General features: G+C 44.7%; 1 protein-coding gene across 8 annotated transcripts in view; it reads left to right on the forward strand.

Annotated features, from left to right (window-relative positions):
- The window catches only part of TTLL5 (tubulin tyrosine ligase like 5), a 138,984-nt gene that overhangs the window by 92,559 nt on the left and 21,012 nt on the right, over positions 1–25,413 (forward strand). For all 8 annotated transcript variants that reach the window (XR_013228535.1, XM_077323273.1, XM_077323274.1 and 5 more), the window contains one exon: positions 12,470–12,659. Coding sequence is in view for 7 of the 8 variants with exons in the window: in XM_077323273.1 (XP_077179388.1) it covers positions 12,470–12,659 (190 nt within the window). In the remaining variant the exon portion in view is untranslated. The remainder of the gene's footprint in view (positions 1–12,469; positions 12,660–25,413) is intronic.

A 25,413-nucleotide genomic window follows, 5' to 3' on the forward strand; every position in this document is an offset into this window, starting at 1 on the left:
GCTCGCCACGGCACTGATAAAATTGTTCTGACCGAGCAGTGATATCAGGGCTCTCTCAGCCTCACCCACCCCACAGGGTGTCTGTTGTGGGGAGAGGAATGGGAAGGCGACTGTAAGCCGCTTTGAGCCTCCTTCGGGTAGGGAAAAGCGGCATATAAGAACCAACTCTTCTTCTTCTTCTTCTTTTGAGCTCCAAGCTTCAGTGATATCAAACAATTCCATTCCCTTCAGAATCCCTGCTATTACCTGTCTTCTTGAGTGCTAATTATGAAATACTTAAAGATAGCACAGCACTGATCAAATGTGAAGTGATAGGCTATTTGCAAAATTAATCTGTCCTCACAACATCCTTTCTGACAGATCGGTACCCTCCCCCTCCATTTAAACTGAAACCAATATTGGATACTTTACCTAGAGGACGTTTGGCAAGTATACAATTCAGCTGGGATTTGAATCAACATTTTCAAGAACTACAGTGTTTTAGGTACTGAACACTTGAAGCTGCTTTGTACTGGGTCAAGCCACTGGCCTATCAAGGTTAGTGTTGTCTGACTCTGCACGGTTGCTCTCCAAGAACTTAGGTAAAGCTTTTTCATATCATCGACCACTAATCCTTTTAGCCAGTTTTGCTAACCATGCAAAGCAGAAGCTCTGCCAGTGAGCCGTTGCCCTCCTATTGGCTCTTTCTCCAAACTAATACACATTTGTAGGATTGAAGTTTCTTTCACTTTTAGTGATTTTGGGTGGGTCACGATAGGTTCTTGTCCAAATAACCCTAAAATGGAGAAAGAGGGGAGAGGCATAGCTGTCTGTGCTATATTAATAAGGGATGCATCTCTTTACGCTTATGCCTCTTTATGGTGGCAGACTTACTGAATTTGGGGCAGTAGTTGTTGCTGTGAATTGCAGGCCTGTACCTGTTTGGCTTGCACACTGCTTCCTGCTTGCTGAGAAGAGAATGCGTGCGCAGTTTGGTTGTCCTATCACCTGCTTGGAAGAGGCTGAAGGCTGCCAAACATGCTGAAGTGGTTAAGTCTCCCACTGGCTCATAGGCAAGCTGAGGAGGGAAGAGTGGCTCCCGCCTGATGGGTTTTCAAAGCGAGCCGAGACTTTGAAGTTTCGTTTTAGCAGCTGCCAGGTATTTTTGCCTCAGCCCTGTGCAGTGTTTCTGCACCGCCTTTGAATGCTGCATTCTTCACTGCACATGCCAGTTTTCATGGATGGGGGAAGGGAAGCAAATGCTTAGCTAAGAGTGTGAAAGGCTTTCACCTAGCTTATGACATCGTTTAAGTTTCTTTTGGCACAAGCTCTCCCTCGCTCCTTCTTTCTATGAAGTACCTCTCATGTGACTCATCCTAAATCTTTTTCTATTTAATAATACTCACCGTATTTTTAAATAACATTCTCAATGCCTTCCCTGTTCTGAAGCTTAGAGTTGTCAGGGCAGTGTTCTAATACTCTGTGTCCCCGCCCCCCCCCCCCCCAAAAATCCAAATACCTTTGCCAATGTTAACCTCTCACATTCCCTGAGGGTAAAAGGAGCCATCTCACAGCTGGAACCCTTGCAGATTGATTTTGAATTGAAGAAGAAGAAGAAGAGTTGGTTCTTATATGCTGCTTTTCTCTACCTGAAGGAGTCTCAAAGCGGCTTACAGTTGCCTTCCCTTTCTCTCCCCACAGCAGACACTCTGTGAGGGGGGTGAGGCTGAGAGAGCCCTGATATTACTGCTAAGTTAGAACAGCTTTATCAGTGCTCTAGCAAGCCGAAGGTCACCCAGCTGGTTGCATGTGGGACAATGCGGAATCAAAGCCGGCTTGCCAGATTAGAAGTCCACTCTCCTAACCACTAAACCAAGCTGGCTCCTTGGTTGGCATTTCTGGACATTCTTCAAATTAGTCTTGTGTAGCCCATGGTGGGATAGTCAAATTTAGAATTAGAATCCCCCCCCCTTATCACGTGGCCATAACTTCCTTACAAGTGAGATCTGTCAGGCCCTATGTACTGGAACCTTTGGAGCCTTGACACGTATTTAAACTTATGTTCTTAAAGGCATTCCCTTTAGTTTAACTTTACAATTTTATGTCATGGCTTTATTTATTATTACCTTGTCTAAATCCCACTGAGAGCCTTATAGGCTGAAAGATAAATATTTGAAAATGAAAAATCTCGGATCACATACTCTTTGCCATACAGAATATGTATTGTAAATAAGTGAATATTATATAATTTAGAAATTCTGTTTGGCTACTGTTTTATGTGCAAGGACACTGCAAGATGACTTATCTGAAAACAAAGAGAATCAAGGGGTGGATTTGTTAGCCCTAATGCATATAGTTTATATCATATTGTCACATTTGTAATGCTTGACCTAGAAAAGTCAGATATAGTTTTAAACAGGAAAAGTGGTTTATAGCTTGTCACTTCTTTTAAGAAATTGAGTATACACTTCAACATGGTTGTTTGTATTAAATTTAGTTTAATTTTAAATCAGATTACTTTGAACCACTTGAATCTCTCTACTGACAGGCATATAGCAGTATATACATCCATTCAATGTAGCTTAATTTTTCAAGAAGATCGATTCATGTGAGTAGCTGTGTTGGTCTAAAGCAGCAGAACAAAGTTTGATGTCTGACTAAGCATGCATGCACGTGAAAGGTTATATATGTTGAATAAAACTTTGCTGGTCTTAGAGGTGCCATGGGACTCAAACTTTGTTCTTAATTTTTCAAGACACACTTGAGGCCACCTTGCAGTATATTGGTGCATCATATCCTCCTGTTTGGAAATCATTGCGGTATGAAAAAAGGAGTATATTGGTCTCAGACTAAGTACTTTAGCTGAGTACTGTCGCTTTCATGCAAAGGCAAAATTGAACTGTGTATTGTACACAACTCATGGCAACTTTGGGAGCAATTAACTCAAGAACTTTTGCTGAATAGTTTCCATTTATTTAGATGGAAATTGTACAGCAGTACTAAAAATGAATTGTATTCATGCTCTCTATATGGTCAGCTGTCACTGTTCTTTGTATTTATTTTAGTACTTTTGAACTTGAAATTGCACACTGTTTTACAGAGAACAAGCTATACCCTCTTTCCTAAAGCAAGAGAAAAGGCAGCAGACGCTCATCCAATCACACTAATCTCATCACATGTATGCATGATTAAAATGTTCCAGTAGGGTGGACCTGGTGCAGGTGTGGAAGCATTATGGACCCATCTATGAGCCAGGACCACTTCATGTTTTGGTTTGTGCTAATTGAAAAGAAGGCTGCTGCATGCTCAATGATTTTTGCTAATCCAAATCATGCAGAGGGGATAACCATAATTGCTAATGTTTCCCCTCTGACTTGATGAATAGTGATGTGAATGAGGCACCAAACCTCTTAGCCAGGTGACCCCTTACTTTTGCCTTGACTTAGTTCCCTGTGTGTTCTCCCCCATTTGTTTTCATGGCTTGGAAAGAGGGAAGTGGGGGGGGGGAGGGAAGTTGCTCGTTAGCCAAGTATTTCTCAGCCCAGTGAGGCCGGTGTTACGCTACTTCAGGCAGAAGTCCAGAGATGGATGGAATGAGAAGCTGGTCTGCCAAAACCTACATATTTAATATCTGGTAAATTTAGTTCATCTGAACATGATAGTGTGGGTAATGTTAGTTGAATCCCGAAATAATCAGATTCTCTTTAGATTTTTCTTACAGGCTGTCCATGGCATCTGGCTTGACCAGTGTTCATATTGGCAGACCTGCATCCAGTAAGGCAGTATGCCTGCCCTGCATCCCCGTACCCTAGACCAGGGGGTAGTCAACCTGTGGTTTTCCTGATGTCTGTGGACTACAATTCCCATGAGCCCCTGCATTTGCTGACAGGAGCTCATGGGAATTGTAGCCCATGGACATCTGGAGGACCACAAGTTGACTACCCCTGCCCTAGACCCTTTGACCAGTTGGCTTAGGCTTCACTGCCAGCCGGGTCAGCCTCTGTTATGAGAATGTGTTGTGCTAGCCATGAAATAGAAAAGCAGGGCTGAATCTGAAAGGACAAAATTTGCAGCAGTCAGATGCCACCAATGTGTGTTTTCTGATTAATAAAATACAGTGAGTATTTTAATTGGTTGGGGATATAAGTGAAGTAAATAATTAAACAATATCGAGAACTCGAACAAAAACCTCAACAGTTGTTGTTGTTGTTATGTGCGAAGTCGTGTCCGACCCATCGCGACCCCATGGACAATGATCCTCCAGGCCTTCCTGTCCTCCACCATTCCCCGGAGTCCATTTAAGTTTGCACCTACTGCTTCAGTGACTCCATCCAGCCACCTCATTCTCTGTCGTCCCCTTCTTCTTTTGCCCTCGATCGCTCCCAGCATTAGGCTCTTCTCCAGGGAGTCCTTCCTTCTCATGAGGTGGCCAAAGTATTTGAGTTTCATCTTCACTCAACAGTACATAATTTAAACAATATTAAAACCAGCAGTCATTGTTTCCCAACCTCCCTAGCTGTGGCTTGCCCTTGAAACAGCAGCACTCTCTCACTCTCATCCCCGCTTCCCCCCTTTTTGGACTCTGACATGGTAGGAAACCGTTATTAGGGGATGAAGTGTGGCCCCATAGCCATTCCTTGTTGGAAGCCGCATTGTAATGCTGAGGCATTTCTGTCGCTTGCAGAAGTAATTACCATTGTGGTGTAGTGGTCAATCATCCAGGACTAGATTAGTCAGCATCCTTGCGTCCTCCCCTTTAAGGCAGGTATACTACCCGCAGACACACAGCCTGATAACATACTGCTGGCATATCTGCAAGCGCCTCCCTCTTTTCTGCACTGCGCATACAATTGGCAACTATTGAAAGGGAAGGACTTGCTGAGGCAGTGCTTGGGACTGGTCTGCAAATGTGTAATCTCTGCCTTGCCTATTTATTGTAGCCTACAAATGCTTGTTTTGTACTGGATGAATTCTGGACATTACTTGTCCTTGTTGGTGCTTTTTGAAGAAATGGTAGGTGGGCCTGAAATATAGGTGAAACCAAAGCCAGATTTAAACAAAACCAAGAAGGTTTTACACCATGGCTGTGCCCACAGTCCTAGTTAACTGTAACTCTGCTTACTGAAATAGCCCATGTTAGCCCTTACTGGTGTATCAAGATTGCTGTCTGAAGAATAAATGTGCTCGATGCGACTCATACTGCTAAAGACTTGCCAACCTGACCAGAACAGCTGGATAATTATTTTGAAAAGATTTTCCTTGGCATCTCATCATGCACTCAGGAGGATTGAATGGCAAGTGATAGACTCCTCTGTTGTCTGCTTCCCCTGTGCACTGTGTCCTTTTGCCATGTGTATACAGTGGCACTCAAGAGAGCAGTCCCTGGACAGCTCCCTTCTCTAGAGAGAGTTACTAGTGCCACAGTGCTAACCTACTGATTACAGTAGCTACAACTGATTTGTTCTACTTTGGGTTTTGGAGACTGGTATCTGCTTCCAGCATGTTCACAGGGGAAAGATTAATGTAAGCTGTGCAGAATTGTACAGTGTATGTAGCTAAGCTCAGTTTGTCAGATTTCTTGGACATTGCAGGGACCAACCCTTTGGTGCTGTTTTTATAAGGCACATCAACTTAACGTTTGTGATGCAACATTCTGAGGGACAGGGAGTCTCCTGAGACTGAGCTGGAATTTTGTCTTGACTTGTTATTATTCTTCCCTAGCAGCTTGCCAGAATACATTGTATGGGATAGGGGAAGTATGGACTCTGCTAAGTAAAATGTCACATGTGTCTAAATATGAGTAATTGGCAGTCTGGGACATAGTCCACTAAACCAGTGGTTCCCAAATGGTTTGGGGCAGATGTAGTGGCCCCCTCCACATACGAGCAAGCAGGAGACTGATTTTCCAGCCTCCCAAAGATGGAAACTTTGGGGAAAGGTTCCCAACCCTGGGCTAAGAAACAGGATCCCACCCAGCCCCCCTTCTGAAGCTGTTGTTTTCTTCAGGAATCCAAGCAGTGTTGGTCCCAGTCAGCATGGGATGGGAGACCAACAAGGAAGTCCAGGGGCACTACTCAGAGGCAGGTGACAGCAAGCCACATTGGAATGCCCCTTGCTAAGAAAGCACAGCCATAAGAAGAAAGAAGAAGAAAGAAAGCACACCCCACTTCTGCTTCCAAATTCATCACTGCCCATCTTCTGCTCCCCTTGTGCTCCAAAATTCCTTCCCGCCCTCCCTGCATCCTTCTACTGCCTTGGAAGGGGGAACCGCCCACTTTGGGAACCCATACACTAAACAGAATTCTGCATTGCAATCTTCACTGCTTCATGGTACCTGATGTGCTCTGTTGGTCTAGCCAGGAGACTCCAGGTACCATTAAGAAGTGAAACCATTATTGATGGATGTTCTGTCATGTCAAGAAATGAACCCTGCTGCTATTTCCCGTATATTTTTTCTTTCCCTTCTCCTTTTGTCTACAGCTAACCTACCTCTTGCTATGACTCTCATCCCTGAAAAACTGAGAAACTTCACTCTTAGTTCCTTAGGCAGGATGCATTTGAGTAGAGGAATCCAGTTCAGTAGGGGCCTAAGTGTGTTGATACAAGGTGCTCAGATATTGTTGGGACAGCGGGAGTAATATGTTGAACTAACAATGTGCTGCAAAGGTTTAACTGCTCTCAGTGTTCAGAATATGAGCAGCAGGACTCAACCATAACATAAAAAGAAGTGCCGTGTCAAAAGCCATGGATACCACCATCATAAATGTTACGTTTTCCTAAATAATAGGTAGTTCTAGAAGCTGCTGCATATAGAAGCTCCTCACTAGAAAAATGAATTGTAGTCTCAATCAGGGTAATGGGGAGGAGAATTTTGAGGTTACATAGGCTCAGTAAAATCTGTCTCAGTGGTAAGGTACATGCAGTGCAGCAGGACTGACTTTGGAACAGACCCAGGTTATGCTGTAGTATGCCAGGGATCAAAGGAGATGGTCAATTATAGCTGGATTGGGCTAGGCAGGTAACTGACTTGAAGCTTGGGTTCTAAATCAGAGGTTCTAAGTCACCAGCTTAGATCACCAGACTGAAAGAGAATTCTTGCGAGTCTCATGGCACATTGGGCCATTCACACATCCTTGGCCTAACTTATGTCACATGCCTGCGAGGTAAAACAGAGAAAAGGAGAAACATGTCAGCCATTGGAAATAAACTCAAAATGTAAATTTTGGGTCCTCACTGGAAATAAACTCAAAATATAAATCTAGTAAATAAATTGATCCTGGAGAAACTTGAGTTCACTGTTGGCACCAAGAAGGGCCAGCTATGTTGCAGCCAGCCTTAAATTTCCCTACCATGCTTGGATATTTAAATGGATGGTATCAAGGCCACAGAGTGTACTGAGCAGCAGTATTGTAAAACCCCTGTTTGTGTTATGTGGTATGATTTGGAGGTTCGGTGGATGAATGACCCATTGATATAGCACATATTGGTGACCTGTCTCTCTGTGGTTCATGACTGAGTATGCATGGCCTTCAACTATGGCCCTGAAGAATAGTAATAATGCTGTATGAATGTGTCTGTTTTCAAAAAAACAAGTGTCTGCAGATTACAGTGCAAAGGATCCTGCTCAAGAAGCATCTGAAGTTGGGAACATACAGCAGACTAAGCCAGGGGTAGTCAAACTGCGGCCCTCCAGGTGTCCATGAACTACAGTTCCCATGAGCCTTGGACTAAGCACTGGGGGGCCTGAAGTGTTTTAATTATGGCAAGTTCCAGCAGTGGTTGAGTCAAGTAATGCGCTTTAAGTGACTTCACATTCCAGGCCTTGTCAGTCTGTCACCTGTTGTTTGCAAAGCAAGTGTGCTGGGCCGAGGAGAGTGCGGCGCTGCAACAAGGCCCATGAACTCAAACTTCAAAGCAAATGCTCAAGCTTCTGCTGGCATCTATCACATTGCGCTTCACAGCTGAGCTCCCACTCTGAAAGGCAGGGCAGTTAAAAAGCCTTCCTCTTCTCTAAAGGCCTTTGCTTCTTTAGAGAGTTTTCCTCTCTTGTGAATTATAATGCCCAATAAATGAGACTAGTCAACTGCAGTTCCTTTTGAAGAGAGTGTCACAGTCCACTTGCATGTATGTATTTGCTAATCAAGTTTTCTTACCTTCCTTATGGGTCTGACTATACTTGTGCATCTTGTTTGCCTTCCCTCAGTGTACACTCACAGTCTCATATATCAGAATGGTTTGGATACTTACATCTGGGCATGCCAGAATGCTTGACAGAGCCCTTTTAGGAGGGAGCCTTGCCTCTGTGATATATTTATCATGTGGCATGTTTGTAGCATAGGCAGGAGTTCCTAGGATTGTCTGGCAGCCAGGCAAGAGATGTTTGGAGGTGATTTGCTATTGCCTGCCTCTGTGTCATGATCCTAGTGTTTCTTGGGTGGCTCCCATCCAAATACTAGCCAGGGTCAACCCTGCTTAGCTGCTGAGAGCTAATGAGATTTATTTATTTATTTGTTTGTTTGTTTGTTTGTTTGTTTGTATATATACCGCCCTCCCCCGAAGGCTCAGGGCGGTTTACAGGGAACAAGAAACAGGTACAGATAACAGATTTAGCCTGGGTTATGCAGCTCAGGGCTGATATAGAGAGCATGATATAGTTCTGCATATCTAAGGGACTGCCTCTCCCATTATGCCCTCAGAAGAAAGTTAAGATTTTTTAATACCAACATGTTGGCCAGCATGTCTTCAACTGTGGCCTCAGCCTGGTGAAATGAGCTTGCTAGTCAAGACCCAGACTCTTAACAGAACTACCCAAGTTCTGCAGGGCCTGCAAAACAGTGCTTTGCACCAGGCCTTTAGTTGAGGCCAGACACACTAGCACCCAATAAAATTCATCTCCATGTTTCCCTTCACTGAGATAGAACCCAATTCAAAGGCCATACTGAGATAGAACCCAATTCAAAGGCCATACTGTCTGTGAAAAGGACTGGGGGTGGATCGATGAATCGAGCCCATGTAACGGAGCCCCATTCGTTTTTAATAACGTTTTAACTGTTTTAATGTTTAACGTTTTAACATGTACAAAAAGGATCTAGGAGTCCTAGTAGACCATACATTGAATATGAGACAACAGTGTGACTCGGTGGCTAAAAAGGCAAATGAGATTTTGGGCTGTATCAAACTGAGTATCGTGTCCAGATCACACTTTGAGCCTCCTTCGAGTACTGCTTTACTCTGCTCTGGTTCAGCCTCACTTGGAGTACTGTGTTCAGTTTTGGGCACCCCAGTTGAAGATGTATGAAGAAAGGTTGGGGGAGCTTGGTCTGTTTAGCCTGGAGAGGAGACAACTGAGAGGGGATTTGATCTCCATCTTCAAGTATTTATAAGGCTGCCATATTGAGGATGGAGCCGAGTTGTTCTCTCTTGCCCCAGAGGGATGCACCAGAACCAATGAGATGAAATTAATCCAAAAGAAAATACGTCTAAACATGGGGGGCGATTGGAAGTGGTGGTTCTGATTGACCTCAACCAAATGCCTGGCGGAGGAGCTCCATTTTGCAGACCCTGCTAAACTGTTCAAGTTCCGTCAGGGCCCTGATCTCCTCTGGGAGCTTGTTCCACCAGGTGGGGGGGGGGAGGACAGAGAAAGCTCTGGCCCTGGTTGTGGTCAAACAGGCTTCCTTGAGGCCAGGAATCACCAGGAAGTTGGAAGTGGTGGAGCATAAGGCTCTTTAGGGGGTGTAGGCAGAGAGGCGATCCCTCGGATACACTAGGCCCAGACCGCACGTGGCCTTAAAGGTGATAACCAAAACCTTAAGCCTGATCTGGAATTCCACCAGAAGCCAGCACAGTTGCTGGAGATGGGCTGGATGTGGGACCTCTGAGGTATTGCTGTGAGGACCCTGGCAGCTGCGTTCTGGACCGGTTGTAGTTTCTGGATCAAGGATAAGGGCAGGCCAGCGTAGAGCCAGTTGCAGAAGTCCAGCCTAGAGTTGACTTTTGCATGCATCACTGTGGCTAGATATTCTGGGGCCAAGTAGGGCACTAGTAGTTTGGCTTGGTGAAGGAGGTAAAATGCCAGCCATGCAACCACCATTATCTGTGTCTCCATAGGGAGGGATGAATCAAGATTCACCCCCAGGTGATAGCCATGTTCCATCCAGGTTGGGTAGGCAGGCTTCCTAGCTTGGACATTTCCTGCCCAGCCACAGGACCTCCGTCTTTGAAGGGTTGAGCTTCAGACGATACTGACTGCACTGTTTTCAGGCAGCTGGCTAATGTTTCTGGAGGAGAGTCAGGGTGGCCATTCATCAGGAAGAAGAACTGGGTGTCATTGGCATATTGGTGGCAACCTAGTCCAAACCTCCACAACAGTTGAGCAAAAGGGCGCATACAAATATTGAATAAGATTAGAGAGAGAACTGCTCCCTGAGGGACTCCGCAAGCCAGTTGGTGGCTGCATGATGAGCTCGTGCTACCCTCTACCAGTGATCCCAGGAGAAAGGAGATCAGCCACTGAAGGGCAATCCCTCTGATCCTGGCATTGGCGAGGTGGTGAGCTAGAAGCCAGTTTGCTGTAGTGGTTAGGAGTGTGGACTTCTAATCTGGCATGCCGGGTTTGATTCTGTACTCCCCCACATGCAGCCGGCTGGGTGACCTTGGGCTTGCCATGACACTGATAATACTGTTCTCACCGAGCAGTGATATCAGGGCTCTCTCAGCCTCACCCACCTCACAAGGGTGTCTGTTGTGTGGAGAGGAAAGGGAAGGTGACTGTAAGCCCCTTTGACACTCCTTCGGGTAGAGAAAAGCAGCATATAAGAACCAACTCTTCTTCTTCTTCATGGTCGACTGTGTCAAATACTGCTGAGAGGTCTAGTAATATAAGCAGTGCCAACCCGCCCATGGACAGGCTGGAAACCTGACTGAGATGGGTCTAGGATTGAAATTTCTTCCAAGTATGCTGCTAGTTGGTCTCTGACAGCCTTTTCAAGCATCTTCCACAGAAATGCTAAGTGCTAAACGGGGTGGTAGTTGGAAGCTTGTCATGGGTCCAAAGATGTTTTTTTTAAATAGCGGGTGAACCACTGCCTCTTTTAGTTCCTCTGGGAATTCTCCTGTTGAAAGTGAGAGGTTGAGTATCTCCCGGAGTGGGGCCAGTACTCTTATGACAGATGTTTTTAATAGCCATGCTGGACATGGGTCTAGAGGGCAAGTGGTTGGTTTCACTGTCTTTAGCATCTTGTCTACTTTGGTCACCATGAGTCGTCTGAAGTTACTCAATGCATTCTCAAAGGATGGCCAAGGGGCCTCTACTAGTTCACATTCTGTGTCTAAAGTAGGAGGAAGGTCATGGCAGAGTGACGAGATTTTATCTGCAAAGTGACTCACAAAGGCCTCTCAGCTGATGTCCAATTGGTTATTATTTTGGTGCCCTTCCTCCAGGGCTGTAAGGGATTGAACTACCCTAAATAATTGTGCCGGGCATGAGTTAGCAGATGTGATTTCAGGCAAGTAGAACTTGCATTTTACCAATTTCACTGCCATCTCATAGGTTCTTAACTGCATTCTGTCAGATGTTCTTGCCACCTCGCCATGATTCTTCCTCCAGACTCACTCTAGTCATCTCAGTTCTTGTTTCTTCTTGCGGAGCTCCTTGATGTACCAAGGGGCCCACTTGAGATGGGAACAGAGAGGACGCCTGGGAGCTATCTTGTTGATGCAATTCTTCTTTTCCTACCTTTCCTGGCACTGTTTTAGGGCACAGACCTATTTGTATCTCAAAAGCTCTCTGAGTCTTCTGAAACCTTTCTTGTAAATTTGGGAGCACTGAAACTGAACAAACTCCAAACTATAGTGCTTAATGCACTAACAATAACTCATTGGGCTTTTGTCAGGTTTTGGAATAAAAACAAATGAATAGAGGTTGGGGAATGTCCAGAAATCCTATGTTTTGGTAACTATCACTGCTTTACAACATGCTCAAGATTTTTATCAGTTGGGTTGTTAACTGAATAAGTTATCCTGAATCAGGCGGTGGTATATATTGTATGTTAAGTTATAATATTTCAATCTTTTACAGCAAGTTTATTTGTAATAGATTGGTTTTATATACACCTCCACACATAAAAATACAAGACAAAGTAAAACCTGTTGTGGGAAGGCTGTTGTCCCTCCATCTAGGATACTCCTTGCTCTATTTGACCTGGAGCTGTGGGGGTGTTTCACGTGTATTGGGCTGTGCTAGCATTAGGAGGAAGACGGTATCAAACATAAATTCCTTCTGTTTTTGTAAATCTCAATATGGCTGAAACTTAAAACACTTTCACCTTGCTGGCAGTGGGCATATAACACAAGGGGTGCAGCTGGTCTTATTGCAAGACCCTTTGCTGGCCAGAGCTTGTGAAACCTCTTGAGCAGCAGCAAGGGAGTCCTGAGGAAATACTCTTTATATTTAGGCTCCTTACATAGCAGTTGATCTTTCTCACTGCAGGACTCTGGAGACGGACAACCTTGCCTGGGAAAGGGATGCAGAGAGCAGCAAGTTTATAGGAAGCCAACCACTGCATCCCAAACTCCAACCAACTGCTGGCAGCTATCAGCTCCATTTTGCCCTGCAACAGCTCCAGCAACAGAAGCTCCAGTCTCGACAGCTCTTGGATCAGAGCCGAGCCCGGCACCAGGTGATTAAGATGAATGGGGGTGCATTAGGAGAAGCATTGTTGGATTCCCTGCATGGGCCAGGAGACCTGCATGAAACATATAGCCAAATGCTCTTGAAAAATAAAAACACATATGCAAAAAGCCCTGACTCTGAAAACAACCACAACCACTATTCTATTACACAATTCACATAAACTTGCAAAAAAGGTAGCTCTTTCCTTAATGCAACATATTGAGGATCTGAAGGAATGGAGGAGGCTGGACCAGAGCTGCCAGTTTTCAGAAAAAAAGCAAACAAGCTAGGGAGAAGGCAGTGTGGCAGTCTGAGCTTTTCTGATCAAAACGTCAGTCTGATTTCCAAATCCTCCTCTGAATTGTTAGTGAAAAAAGTCTATCAGAAGAGGTTCATGATGTAATGGGGGGGGGGGGGGACACTCAGACTCACCAGGATTTTCTTTTGATTGTGTCATAATTACAGCCCTGCATATTTCTAACCATCCTGTAACTAGTTTATATAATGAAATTGGATCCTGCAGACTATAGCGCAGAGATTGCTTTTCCTGCTTTTCCCTCCTAAAGGCAGTTGTACTAGGGAAAGGCAGTCACGAAAAGTTGCCTTTGCAGTTAATCTGGTTCAGAAGCACTTCACAGGGGTTTGACTTGGTCTTATGGGTTCAAAAGCTCATACGTTTCTGTACTAAAATAATGGATGTTCTCTTGTTACCTGTTTTGTATCTGTTTCCCTTTTATTAGCAGCCTTGGACCTCTTTATTTTGGTTATGCGTGTTTTTCTTTTAAAAATGAAAGAAACTAAAAAAACAAACAAAACCCCTAAGGCCTGAGTTCTAAAATTGTAGAATGTGACATTAAGCATCAGATGCAAATGAAAGCATAAGAATAACTCATGGCCCAGTTCCCTCTCTCTCATTTTGGAAAGGAAACATATAGAAAAGGTCACTCGCAGCTCAGCTTCCCTTGCTTGTTTATGTGGGCCCTTTCTGCACGGCACGCTGTCCTCCTTTCTCTTCTGGCCAAGCCAAAAGAGCAGACAGATTTTTAATCTCCATGCAGAAGGCCGTGCTGCGATGAGCACACTAAGATCAGGGCAGCCCTGTGAGCAAAGCTTTGCCTGTGGGAGGGGGGTAGAGCTGCCTGGCTGAGCCCTCTTCTAATTGCCGACATTGAGATGATGTTGTTCTTGGCTTAGGGCAAAGCCATTACTCAGGAGTTTCTGTTAAAGTGATTCTTTGTTAAACCTTCCCTTGCATCCCCCGCACTCCCTCCCCCCACCCCCTCTGAGCCAAGCCATTCAGGGTTGTCGTTACAGAGAGATCCTTGCCATGCCGCAGGCTCAGGCAGTACTGAAGTTTCCATTAGTGAACAGAGAGGGCTGCTTAATGCAAAGGCTCTCCCTGCGTGCACTGTGGATTAAATTAAGGGACAATTTTTTTCCAGAATTAAACACAACACAGTTAGTGCCGTTTTTGTCCTCTATGGCAAGTAAAGGCTCTACATGCTGACATGCTGACACGGAGCATTAAAACAAATGGTGGTAATCATCTTGGGGGGGATGGACATCAAGTTTGTAAATTATTTTGCTAACAAATGCTATACACCCCCTCATTTGCATGGATTGTGACTGAATTCAGTGCTCCATTCCTCATGGGCTGCACTCAGGTTAATGGGCCACAGTAAACACGGCAGCATCCTCATGGCAGCCATGCTTTAGTTGGCCCAGCATAACTTGGGTTAAAGAAGAAGATTCATGATCCTGGCTTGTTGGTGGGATTGTTCATTTACCTCCCTCCTTTCTTTCTCTCACAAACATCAGCTCAAATTATTTGTGACACTAGTAGGCATGCAGATAAACTGAATTTGTTTTTCCTTCCATTAACTGGAATTCTAAACCAAGGCTTAATTCAGGTTTAGAATTCTGTTTAATCTGGAGAGGCGGGACGCTAACTGCAGTTGACCAGTATAACTGCATATGTATGTTACAGGTTGTGCGATGTCTCCTAGCTTGAGACTCAAACAAGAACTCTCTTCACCATACAGTTAGTGAGATAGATAGGACAACAAAAATACACTCCAGTAGCACCTTTAAGACCAACAAAGTTTTATTCAAGGCATGAGCTTTCAAGTGCAAGCACTCTTCCTCAGACTAAATGAACAACCATCATAATTTAATCTGAGGAAAGTAACTTGAAAGCTCAAGCCTTGAATAAATCTTTGTTGTTGTTAAAAGGGCTATTGGACTCTGTTATTTTGGGCTACTTCAGGCCAACATGGGTACCCACTTGAGATAAATAGGGATACTGACCTCTCACATTGTGATCTCATTGACCAGTCCCCTTGAGCGGTGGTCCCCAACCACTGGGCCGTGGCGAGGGGGAAGCGCGGGGAGCGGGTGGGTGGGTGAGCTGGGGGGGAGGCGTGGGCAGGCGGATGGGCGCCTGTGCGTTTGCGCGCGCCGGCTCACCCGCCCGTTCGCTCACTCGCTGTCCGCTGGAGGGAGGCGCGCCTGCTGGTTTGTGAGCAGGTAGGCAAGCAAGCTGGGGGGAGGTGCTGGCGCCTCTCCCCGGCTCGCCGCTTGCTCATTCGCTCGCCCGCCCACTGGAGGGAGGCTTGCCTGCTGGTTTGTGGGCGCCAGCACCTGTGCCTCCCTCTCTCCCCCGGTCCCTCCTCTCCCCTCCCTGGTCCCCAGGCCAAAAAGGGTTGAGGACCGCTGCCCTAGATGTCCTGTTTCATGAGTCCTTCCTTCTCTTCTCCTCCATTCCTCAAGTCTGCAACATGAAGGTGGAAAGATGCCCCAAGCATCTCTCTCCATCCAGGTGTTTAGATTAGAATAGGAACTTTGTCTTTACCTCTGAGTATGTAGAATTAAGTTCTCTAATAAATAGTTACTATATTAATTATGTACCACCTTTGTGACCTTGCTTTGCTTTGTTTTTCTCACCACATGCATTCGGCCCGCTACACTTACTAGCCATACTAAGGCTATGTTATCTGCATCTTTTCCTGTTTTCTGTAAGCTGCCTTGAGCCGTCGGGGAGGGCGGTATATAAATATCTTTAAACCCCTCCCCCCGCTCCGGAGTAAGGGCATGCGGGGAGGAGTTAGGGTGGGCCCTGTCCGGGATAAAAACTCGGGGGGCCCAATCAGGAGCCCCAAAGTGGCTCCTGATTGGGCCCCCCGAGTGTCCATCGCGCGGCTCCCCATTGGCCGCTTGCCCGAGCCTCGCTTGCCCTGGCTGGGGAGTCACCAGACAGACAGAAGACACTGCCTGCCCGGTGAGTCCTCCAGCCGCCCTCCTCCCACTAGGGAAAGGAGCAGGGATGACGCGGCGTCCCTGCTCCTTTCCCACTGCCGCCATTTTCCGGCTTCTGCCGGACCCAGGCACTCCTTCGCGGCAGTGAAGGAGCGCCCGGGCTCGGCAGAAGCCTCCCCCGCCCACCGCCGCCTTTCTCTGGCTTCTGCCGGACCCGGGCGCTCCTTCGCCGCAGCGAAGGAGCGCCCAGGGCCGGCAGAAGCCTCACCGGCCCTCCCCAGCCAGGCCACTCCAGCGGCCAGGAGAAGCCTCCGGAAGACCTGCCGGTGGGGGGGGGGGCTGCGCAGCCTTCTCCCGCCCGCCCTAGCACCCATTTTATTCCCCTTTAAAATGGGCTTTATTCCGAGTAATAAATAAATAAATAGTAAATAAATAAGGCACTCTGCTAACTTTCAGGATATTTATCACAAGTCTACCAATATTTAATATCCTTCATAGGTTACCAGGGCGGGATAGCATTTTACCACAATTTCACGTTAGAAGGGAGAGAGGAGAGCTGAGAGAAGCGCATATACAAGTTTGCAACAAGCTGGGTTTATGCACATTTGTCCTTAGTCTTGGTTCCTTATGATGTTTGAATACAACCTTGGTCACGTCACTTAATTGTTCACAAAGAAATGTCTATCATAGTAGCTCCTTTTATGAATCTCAGGTCAAGATAATATTCCTGACCCTCTAACGTGCCTGTTTGTACCCATTGCTGTACCCACAAATATTGACTTCTCAAATCATGTTTCAATAACAAACAAAATAGAAACACTGCCCTACAGAAAAGTCCACTAAAACAGAAGATCACATTTCTTGTAACATTTTCTGCTTGGATTGAGGCCCTAGAAAGGGTTGTTGACACTGATTGATTAGAAAATATGAGAAATTCTGTATCTATCTGGCTTTATCTATTAACAGCTGCTACTACTGCTTGAATAATATTCCATAATACCTTTTAGTGAGGGCTGCATGTATGCTAACACTTAGTGCTTGCTTAACCACGCTGTCCACCCCCTGCTCCTTTTTCTGACTGTTCCTTTGATGTTTCTCATCTGCCATATTCAGGGTCCTTGTGCCTGTCTGTTCACTGTGCCACAACTTATTTTGGAAATGACTTTAGGCATCCACATCGAAAAATCATGCCAGGAATGTATTTAATGTATTTTTAGTGTAACAGCTGAGAAGGAGTAATGAGAGCTGACTTCTGTGGCTCATAGTTTGAGAACTTCTGGTTCGATTCTTCCTTCCAGTCTGTCTCTCTCTTTCTGCCTCACTGCTTTTCACTTATTTCTTTACCTCCTTGCTTCTCTCCCCAGTAGATCACTGACTCTCAGGGTTTTTTTTTTGTCATTTGAATTTTCTGTGGCGCCTAGAAGATAAGTATGAAATAAGGGTTCTTGTCGTTCTTTTATGGAGTTCTGATGATATTATTGAGACAAGGCAGTCATAGTCCTCATCCTCAGAAGGGGATATTATCAAATGTTTTATTGCAGTAGGTCAAAAACCACAACAACCCATAGAGTTCCAACACCATAAATGAGAACTGAAATTGCATACACGCCTGAATCATAAATAAAATTCACGAAGATTAAAATAAAACCTAGCTAATAGCACACTGCAGAATTAAAAAAAAAACAATTATCAATCTGCTATTGAATAATTACAAATACTGAATATAAATATCACGTATGAAGTACTAAACATCCCAAAGTGGTTACCATTAGTCTAATAAGTAACTGTGTTTTGGACCAGTTATTTTCCATCATAACAAATGTGATAAACCTTATCATATAAAAGTAGTCAGTTTGTCTGCTAACTCTGATATTAGTTTAGCTTCATCTGGCATTCCATAAAATTGAGATAAAATGGACTCAAGGAGTCGTTTATGTTCTGGAGCATATCTAGAACACTGGAGTGTCACATGAATCAGCTCCTCAGTCTTCCTATAATCACAGTATCAGTATCAGGAATCCAACTATATTCGTCTTTTTACAGCTAATGGCAAAATATCCAAATGTGCCTTAGTAAAAGCCTTGCTGGGATCAATGCTTATTAAATCAGTGAAATAAGCTGGGAGAGATAAGGGCAGAGTAGAGAAGTACTTATACAAAGGAATTATTCTCAAGGTGCCTTAAAGGGCCATATCATCTTGAGCAGTGGTCCCCAGCCTTTTTATCACCGGGGATCACTCAATGCTTTACTGAGGCCCACTGCCCTAATGCTCTCTGACTCTGGTCGCTATGGTAATGTTTAAACATCCCTTCAAAATAAGATACAGACATGCCACAACAATGAACATAAGGAACATTTTATTTTCATGGAAATTTTAACTCATGACAATGACAAATCAATGGGAACCCTGAGCTTGTTTCTCTGCAACAAGATAGTCCCATGTGCGCCTGCCGGATCGTGGATGAAGTAAAGGGCCGGGGGGGGGGGGAGTAGAAGGCGTCCTTCGCAGCCCACCTCCAGTTAGTCGACAGACCACATGTGGTCCGCACCCACAGGTTGGGGATCGCTAATCTCGAGTACATGAATAATCTTTGTTTTACTACAAGTTTAGTTGTAAAGAAGCCAAGGCTCTCAACAATTTTTATTTGGAGAATCCCATTTTGGCCACTAAATTCAGTATAAGACATTGCCATGAGTTAGATTTCATCTGTCCATATGTCAGAATTAAAACCCTGAGAATTCACAAAACATCATTTTTAACCAATAATTAATGGCTGCCTTATTGGCCAGAACCATAATTTGGAGCAGTGATAGCTCAAACCTAGTCATAGCCAAAGAGGAGCTGCCAACAATAACCAGCCAAATTTATTTTGGACTTTTTCTAAGGGGTGGAGATTTCCAGTTGAGTGCTGGGGAAGACATTTCCTCTTTAAAAATGTGAAAGTTAGGGGCACCAAAGCACCAGATATCAGCACTCCTTTATTGGAGTTCTTTTTGGTCTTTTTTTGCTTCTTTGTCCACCTCTCATTCCATTTTAGGATTCTTTTTCTTACAAAAGTGTAGATGTGTACACAGGTAGATGTGCTTCTTTACAAATCTCAGAAATTTTTGGGATAATTTGATATAATTCCATATTTTAATACTGGAAGCCTTGGGTAGGTGGTCAGGCTGCTGTCCCCCTGGAAGATTGTTGTGAATACATGCTGTTGCACCACCACTCTCAGTTTCCATCCTATCAGAGGAGTAGCCCTAGTATAGACTCAGTGACTCCTATTCACTTATATTTATTTAGTTATTGGATTTATATACCACCCTCCCTTGTGGCTCAGAACAGTTTACATGGAACACAGATATAAGTAAAATGTAATTCAGTAACATCAAGTAGAACACAATAGTAACAGTGGTTTCCATAACTAATGATAACAATTCCGGTAACATTTCCATATAACGGTTCCAGTACTAATGATGACAATGTTAACCTGTGAACTATGGTCCCATAGTTTGGTTGGTTTGGGATTCAATTCAGGGGGGAGGGGGATTCTGAGGACCCAGAAGAGCTCTTTTGGGGTTATAGATAGTGAGGTGGTCCCTGACATACACTGGGTCAAGAACGTGTATAGCTTTAAAGGGGATTACCAAGATCTTAAGCCTGATCTGGAATTAAAATTGTAACCAGCACAGATGTTGGTGAGCTGGCCAAATGTGGGACCTCCATTGTGTTCCTGTGAAGACCCTGACCACTGCATTCTGGACCAGCTGTAGTTTCTGGATTAAGGTTAAGGGTAGGCTTCCATGGAGCAAGTTGCAGAAGTTCAGCCTAGAGGTGACCGTCATGTGTATCACTGGGGCCAGGTGTTCTGGGGCTAAGTGGGGCCTTAGTAGTTTGGCTTGGTGCAGGTGATAGAATGCCAGCCACTCTTGTGATCTGTGTCTCCATAGAGAAGGAGCCATCAAGGATCGCGCCCAGGTTCCTGGTGGAGTGAACCACTGGTAGCTGTACCCCATCCAGGTTGGGCAATCACACTTCCTTGCTTGGATCCTTCCTTCCCAGCCATAGGATCTCTGTCGTTGAAGGATTAATTTACAGATGACTCTGTTTGAGCCACCTGGTCACTGCTTCCAGGCATCTGGCTAAGGCTTCTGGAGGATAATCAGGGTGGCCATCAATCAGGAGGAAGAGCTGAGTGTCATCTGCATATTGATGACATCCCAGCCTGAACCTCTGCACCAACTGAGCAAGAGGGTGCATAAAGATTTTAAATAAATTTGGCCAGGGTGAATGATTTTCCATTGCAGTTGTCCAGACAAAAAGAATGGACAGCATGAAAAGATGACTAGCTCTTTAAAGAGAGTATATTTGCTAGAAGATGTAGAAGAGGAGTATCAAGTTGCAGACAGGAAACTAAAATACAGTTTCAGTGGGATATCGCATGAAAATAAGCCGATGCATATACTAAAGTACAACTCCAAGGATAGTGTTTGTGGAGGAACTGTAGACTAGCGATCCCCAACCTGTGGGCCGCAGACCACATGTGGTCCGTCGACTAATTGGAGGTGGGCTGCAAAGGACGCCTCCCCCCCCCAGCCCTTTACAACACACTTCGGGTGTCATTGTCTCCCATCACTCCCAGATGGGACTATCTCGTTGTAGAGAAACAAGCTCAGGGTTCCCATTGATTTGTCATTGTCATGAGTTAAAATTTCCATGAAAATAAAATGTTCCTTATGTTCATTGTTGTTGTGGCTTGTCTGTATCTTATTTTGAAGGGATGTTTAAACATTACCATAGCGATCAGAGAGCGTTAGGGTAGTGGTTGAGAGTAGAGGAGTAAACTATCCCCCCCCCACCGGGCCTCAGTAAAATTGTCAAGCGTTGAATGGTCCCCGGTGATAAAAAGGTTGGGGACCACTGCTGTAGACCACTGGACGAACCTCTGTTTTGAATGCAGAAGAAGAGTAGGTTTTTATACTCCACTTTCTCTGCCTTAAGGAGCCTCAAATCACATTCCCTGCCTCTCCCTACACCAGGCACCTTGTGAGGTAGATGGGCTGAAACAGTTCTGAGAGAATTGAGTGGCCCTGGTTCACCCAGCAGTCTCCTTTTGGAGAAGTGTGGAGGCAAACCCGGTTCTTTAGAGTCTGCAGGTCTTAACTACCGCATCACACTAGAAGAAGGTTCTAGGTTCAGTCCCTGGCATTTCCAGTTAAATGGACCCTATAGAAGGTGATGTGAATGATCTCTACGTGGGTCCCTTGAGAGCCACTACCAGTATGAGTAGACAGTGCTTTCCTTGATGGACCAGTGGTGTGATTCAATATAAGGCAAGTAATCCTTCTAGTCCAACCCATTTACTTCAGTAATGGTCAACCAGATACCAATAGACAAGCAAGACATAATAACAAGGGCTGTTCAAAGATTTCTCTGTCTAATCATCAAAAGTTTGAACATGGGGATTCTACTTAGCTGTCATGTTTAGTATCACAGATGAAAGATTGATGTTCCATTAAATAATTCTTTAAAAGTTATGTAAGCTGATGGCCAGCACTGCATCGTTTGTTAGTCAACTGTAGTAAATTATCTCTTTTTGAACTTTATCCAGTTTCTGAAATCGCACAGATTCTATACATGGTTTAAGACCTTTTTTTCGATAATGGCATTATGATGCTTGCTGTTCGTTTCCTAACATTAAATTGGCCCTTTCCATTACTGCAATAAAGTGAACTGACATTTTTCAGCAAGCTTTCCATTATTTCTTTCCAAGGTCTCTTTCCTGGGAATTCTAAAAGGTTAGCAACGTAAATCTTTCCTTTTCAAAGTCATGCTCAAATAAATCTATAATAGCTACAAAATAAAATGTAGCGGGTGACGTCATAGGCCTCTTGCTCAGTAGTACAAAATAAAATACACAGAAAGATTCAGAGGCCTTCCTGAAAAATGGATGTTTTGTCAAGGGACTATAACTCAATGGTAGAGTATTCCGCTTGACATACAGAAGGATCCAGATTTCACTCCTGGCATCCCCGGTTAAAAAGGTCAAGTACCAGGTAATATGAAAGATCTGTGCCTGAGACCCTGTGGCTGAGAGTTGCTGCCCATCACAGCAGACAAAACTGACCTCAGTGCTGTTCAGGAGAGAACACAACTGGCACACCAGTTTGAAGGGCTTTTAAAATTCATATCTTAAAGCATAAGCATAATTTATTGTACTTTAAGTTGCCCTGTGGTCTCTGACCTCCCTTATGGATCAGTTTCACATCTGCTTACCTTGCTCCCAGGTACTTCCAGACCACTCACTGGGCCCCTGGATATACTGAAGTCCAGGGACCTTAAATGCCACCCAGTCTTCTAGGAACATCATTCTGTCTAGGACTACCTTAAGTTATGAAGTTGGCCCATCAGGGTGATCCATCCAGGCCACCATATCTCCCTATTCCCAGGACAGTCAGAGCCCTTCCTTGAGAGGGTTGCTGTCATAAGCCGCTTGCTCAAAAACCCTGCAGCCCTCATCCTCCATTTGATTCTGTTTATTGTGGCAAAAAAGTTTCTATTTCTGACTCTCCCACAGAGTCAGTAATATTACTAAACAGTTTTTATCCCCTCTGTATATTTTAGTTGCCCAAGCTTATATTGGCTTACCCTGGCAAAGTTGTTTGAGATGCACAAATACCAGAGAATTTGACCTTTTTTTTGGCAGCATAGAAGTCGAAGCACAGGCATGCCTTTGGCTTGAGATTGTGCAGAGGGTGGTGTTCCTGTTCAAATATTAAGTGGGAAGTGCCCTGGTGGGGCATTCATCTCTCCCCCCCCCCTCCCCAGCTGCTCAGATGCTGTTGCTTTCATGGGAATATCCCTGGTATTTCATTATGTCGAAAGGTGCCTTGAAGCCCTGGACTATGAGCTGTTCCTTCCTGTTCTCCATGTAAATTGTGGTTTGGGTTTGTTTGTTTGTCCACCGGCAGCATGTGAGCAAGTAACAGCATTGCCATTGTATAAAATGCAGGCAAAAACTGCTCCTCCTTGGTATTGCCTCTGTTCTGGAATTCCAGGGGTGAGACTCGACAGGGAGGTGGGCCCCTGATGGTGTGCTGATTCTTACAGAAAGGGAGACGGCTCATTCTAGTCCAGAAGTGTCAATGTTGAGAGGAATCGCTTTCTGCTGGGAGGTATGGTTTAAATTAGCCTGTTTGTCCATTTGTCAGAACCTGGGCATATGAAATACTAACATAAATGAATAAATAAAAATACTCCTCATTCTTGCAGGGGTGCCCTTCCTCATATATTGCTTTCTATCCGTAGTAGCTTAGTTGCTGTTTGTGTAAATAATTGCCAAAGTTGCTGCTGCTGCTGGAAATAAAAATGAGAGGATGTCCTAACATGGGCTTTATCTGCTTTCAATCTGCAGAAAGCCCTCTTGACGCCATCTTCATTTAAAATTAGCACTTGCTTGACACTGTTAAAAGCGAGAGCTAGAGCTTGATCAAAAACACTGGTCCATGTTCTGAGGGACTAGATAAGTTGCAACAAGTTCATGGGGAAAATGGAAGGGCCTGATTTTTTTTGAAGTCCAACATTAGTTTCTGGGCAGCTTGTACAACTCTGAGAGTTGTAGAGGATAGCCTCTTGGATCATATGGTATGAAAAGAGAGGTGATGGTACATCACATATGCAGGGGGCTTACCAAGCTCTAAAGGAGTTTGACGTTCTCAGTTGAAAGCTGCAGTTGAGAATGATGGGGGAAACAATGTCTCTACATGTAAATGACAGCTTCATATTAGTTTTTGCTAAAATTCTACCAACTTGTGGAGTTATAGGTAAGCTTCTGGTATTTGCCGTGAGACATGTTGAACAACGCTAAGTGGATTCAGTCGTAGGATATGGGCTTTCAGAAACAGCAGAAGGGTTGGGATGAGGACATGACTTTAAAAGAGAAGACAATGAACGGTGAATTCTGTTAAACTTAACACTGGTGACAAGACTAACTTTGTTACACTGAGAGGATCTTTAAAGGAGTTCTAGAACTGAGAAGGGAAGATGAAATCAAAGGCCACATTATTGACAGTGTAATCTGCATACTTGTTAGTTCTAGCCACCTAGAATCTGGTATAAAAGAAATAATATCAATTCAAATTATTGTAATTAATAAATAATCTGCTTCTGATAATTGTTCAGAATTATTTACTAATAAATTGTTCTTTTGGCCACTGGGTAGACTCTTGTGCGAATGTAAGTTCCTATTCCATCTGAATAGACTGTATCAGTTGCATGAATCTATCTCGTTAGAATGTTTCCCAAATCATTTCACATGAGAAATAACATAAAGCAATAACATCCCGATCCTATAGCAACTTGATCTTTACTGGAAAGGTTTACTTTAAAGATCACACAATTCATGCTCAATAAAATCAGATCCAGTAGCATCTTTAAGACCCACAAAGATTTATTGAAGGCGTGAGCTTTCGAGTGCAAGTCTGACGAAGAGTGCTTGCACTCGAAAGCTCGCACCTTGAATAAATCTTTGTTAGTCTTAAAGGTGCTACTGGACTCTGATTTTATTGTGCTACTTCAGACCAACACGGCTACTCATTTGAACAATTCAGGCTTACTCAGAATAGTTTCATTCAATAATAGCTGACTTTCTGCAAAACCTTAATTTGCAGTTTTATGTATGAAACTTTGTTATACCATGACATGCATATTTATTAGCAATAGATCAGAAACTTTTGTTGCGTGGGTATTTAACATGAGAAAGAAGACTAGCTGCGTTAAATCCAGTGTATTACTTATCTTAGTTGCCAACTAGGGCTCTGATTTCCCAATTTAATAATGTTGGACCGGGGCGGGTCGGCCATTCTCGTGCTATTAGACCTGTCAGCCGCATTTGATGTGGTTGACCACGAGCTCTTGGTTCACCGCCTCGCTGATACTGGGATTGGAAGGGCGGCTCTTAAATGGCTATCCTCCTTTCTAGAGAACAGATCACAGAGGGTCGCTGTGGGGGAGGAGTTATCCGACTCCTTTGCACTCCCATGTGGGGTGCCACAGGGAGCGGTGCTCTCCCCCACGTTATTTAACATCTATATGCGTCCCCTGGCTCAGCTGGTACGGAGTTATGGGCTTGGGTGTCACCAGTACGCTGATGATACCCAGCTCTATCTCTTGATGGATGGCCGGCCAGATCTCCCCCCAGAAAAATTCGCCAGTTGTTTGGAAGCAGTGGCTGGATGGATCAGGAAGAGCCGCCTGAGACTCAACCCCTCTAAGACGGAGGTCCTTTGGCTAGGCCGAAGGGAGCAGGAACAGGAAGCGCGTCTTCCCTGCCTGGACGGGGTACAATTGTCATCTGTGCCCCAAGCCAGGAATTTGGGAGTGATTCTGGATGCCTCACTTTCCATGGAGGCCCAGGTCACTAAGGTAGCCCGGACGGCGTTTCTCCATCTACGCCAAGCTCGGCTACTAGCGCCCTACCTGCCCCCGGAACACCTGGCCACTGTGATCCATGCAACGG

The sequence above is a fragment of the Paroedura picta genome, chromosome 2, assembly GCF_049243985.1.
Source record: "Paroedura picta isolate Pp20150507F chromosome 2, Ppicta_v3.0, whole genome shotgun sequence".
Classification (NCBI taxonomy): domain Eukaryota; kingdom Metazoa; phylum Chordata; class Lepidosauria; order Squamata; family Gekkonidae; genus Paroedura; species Paroedura picta.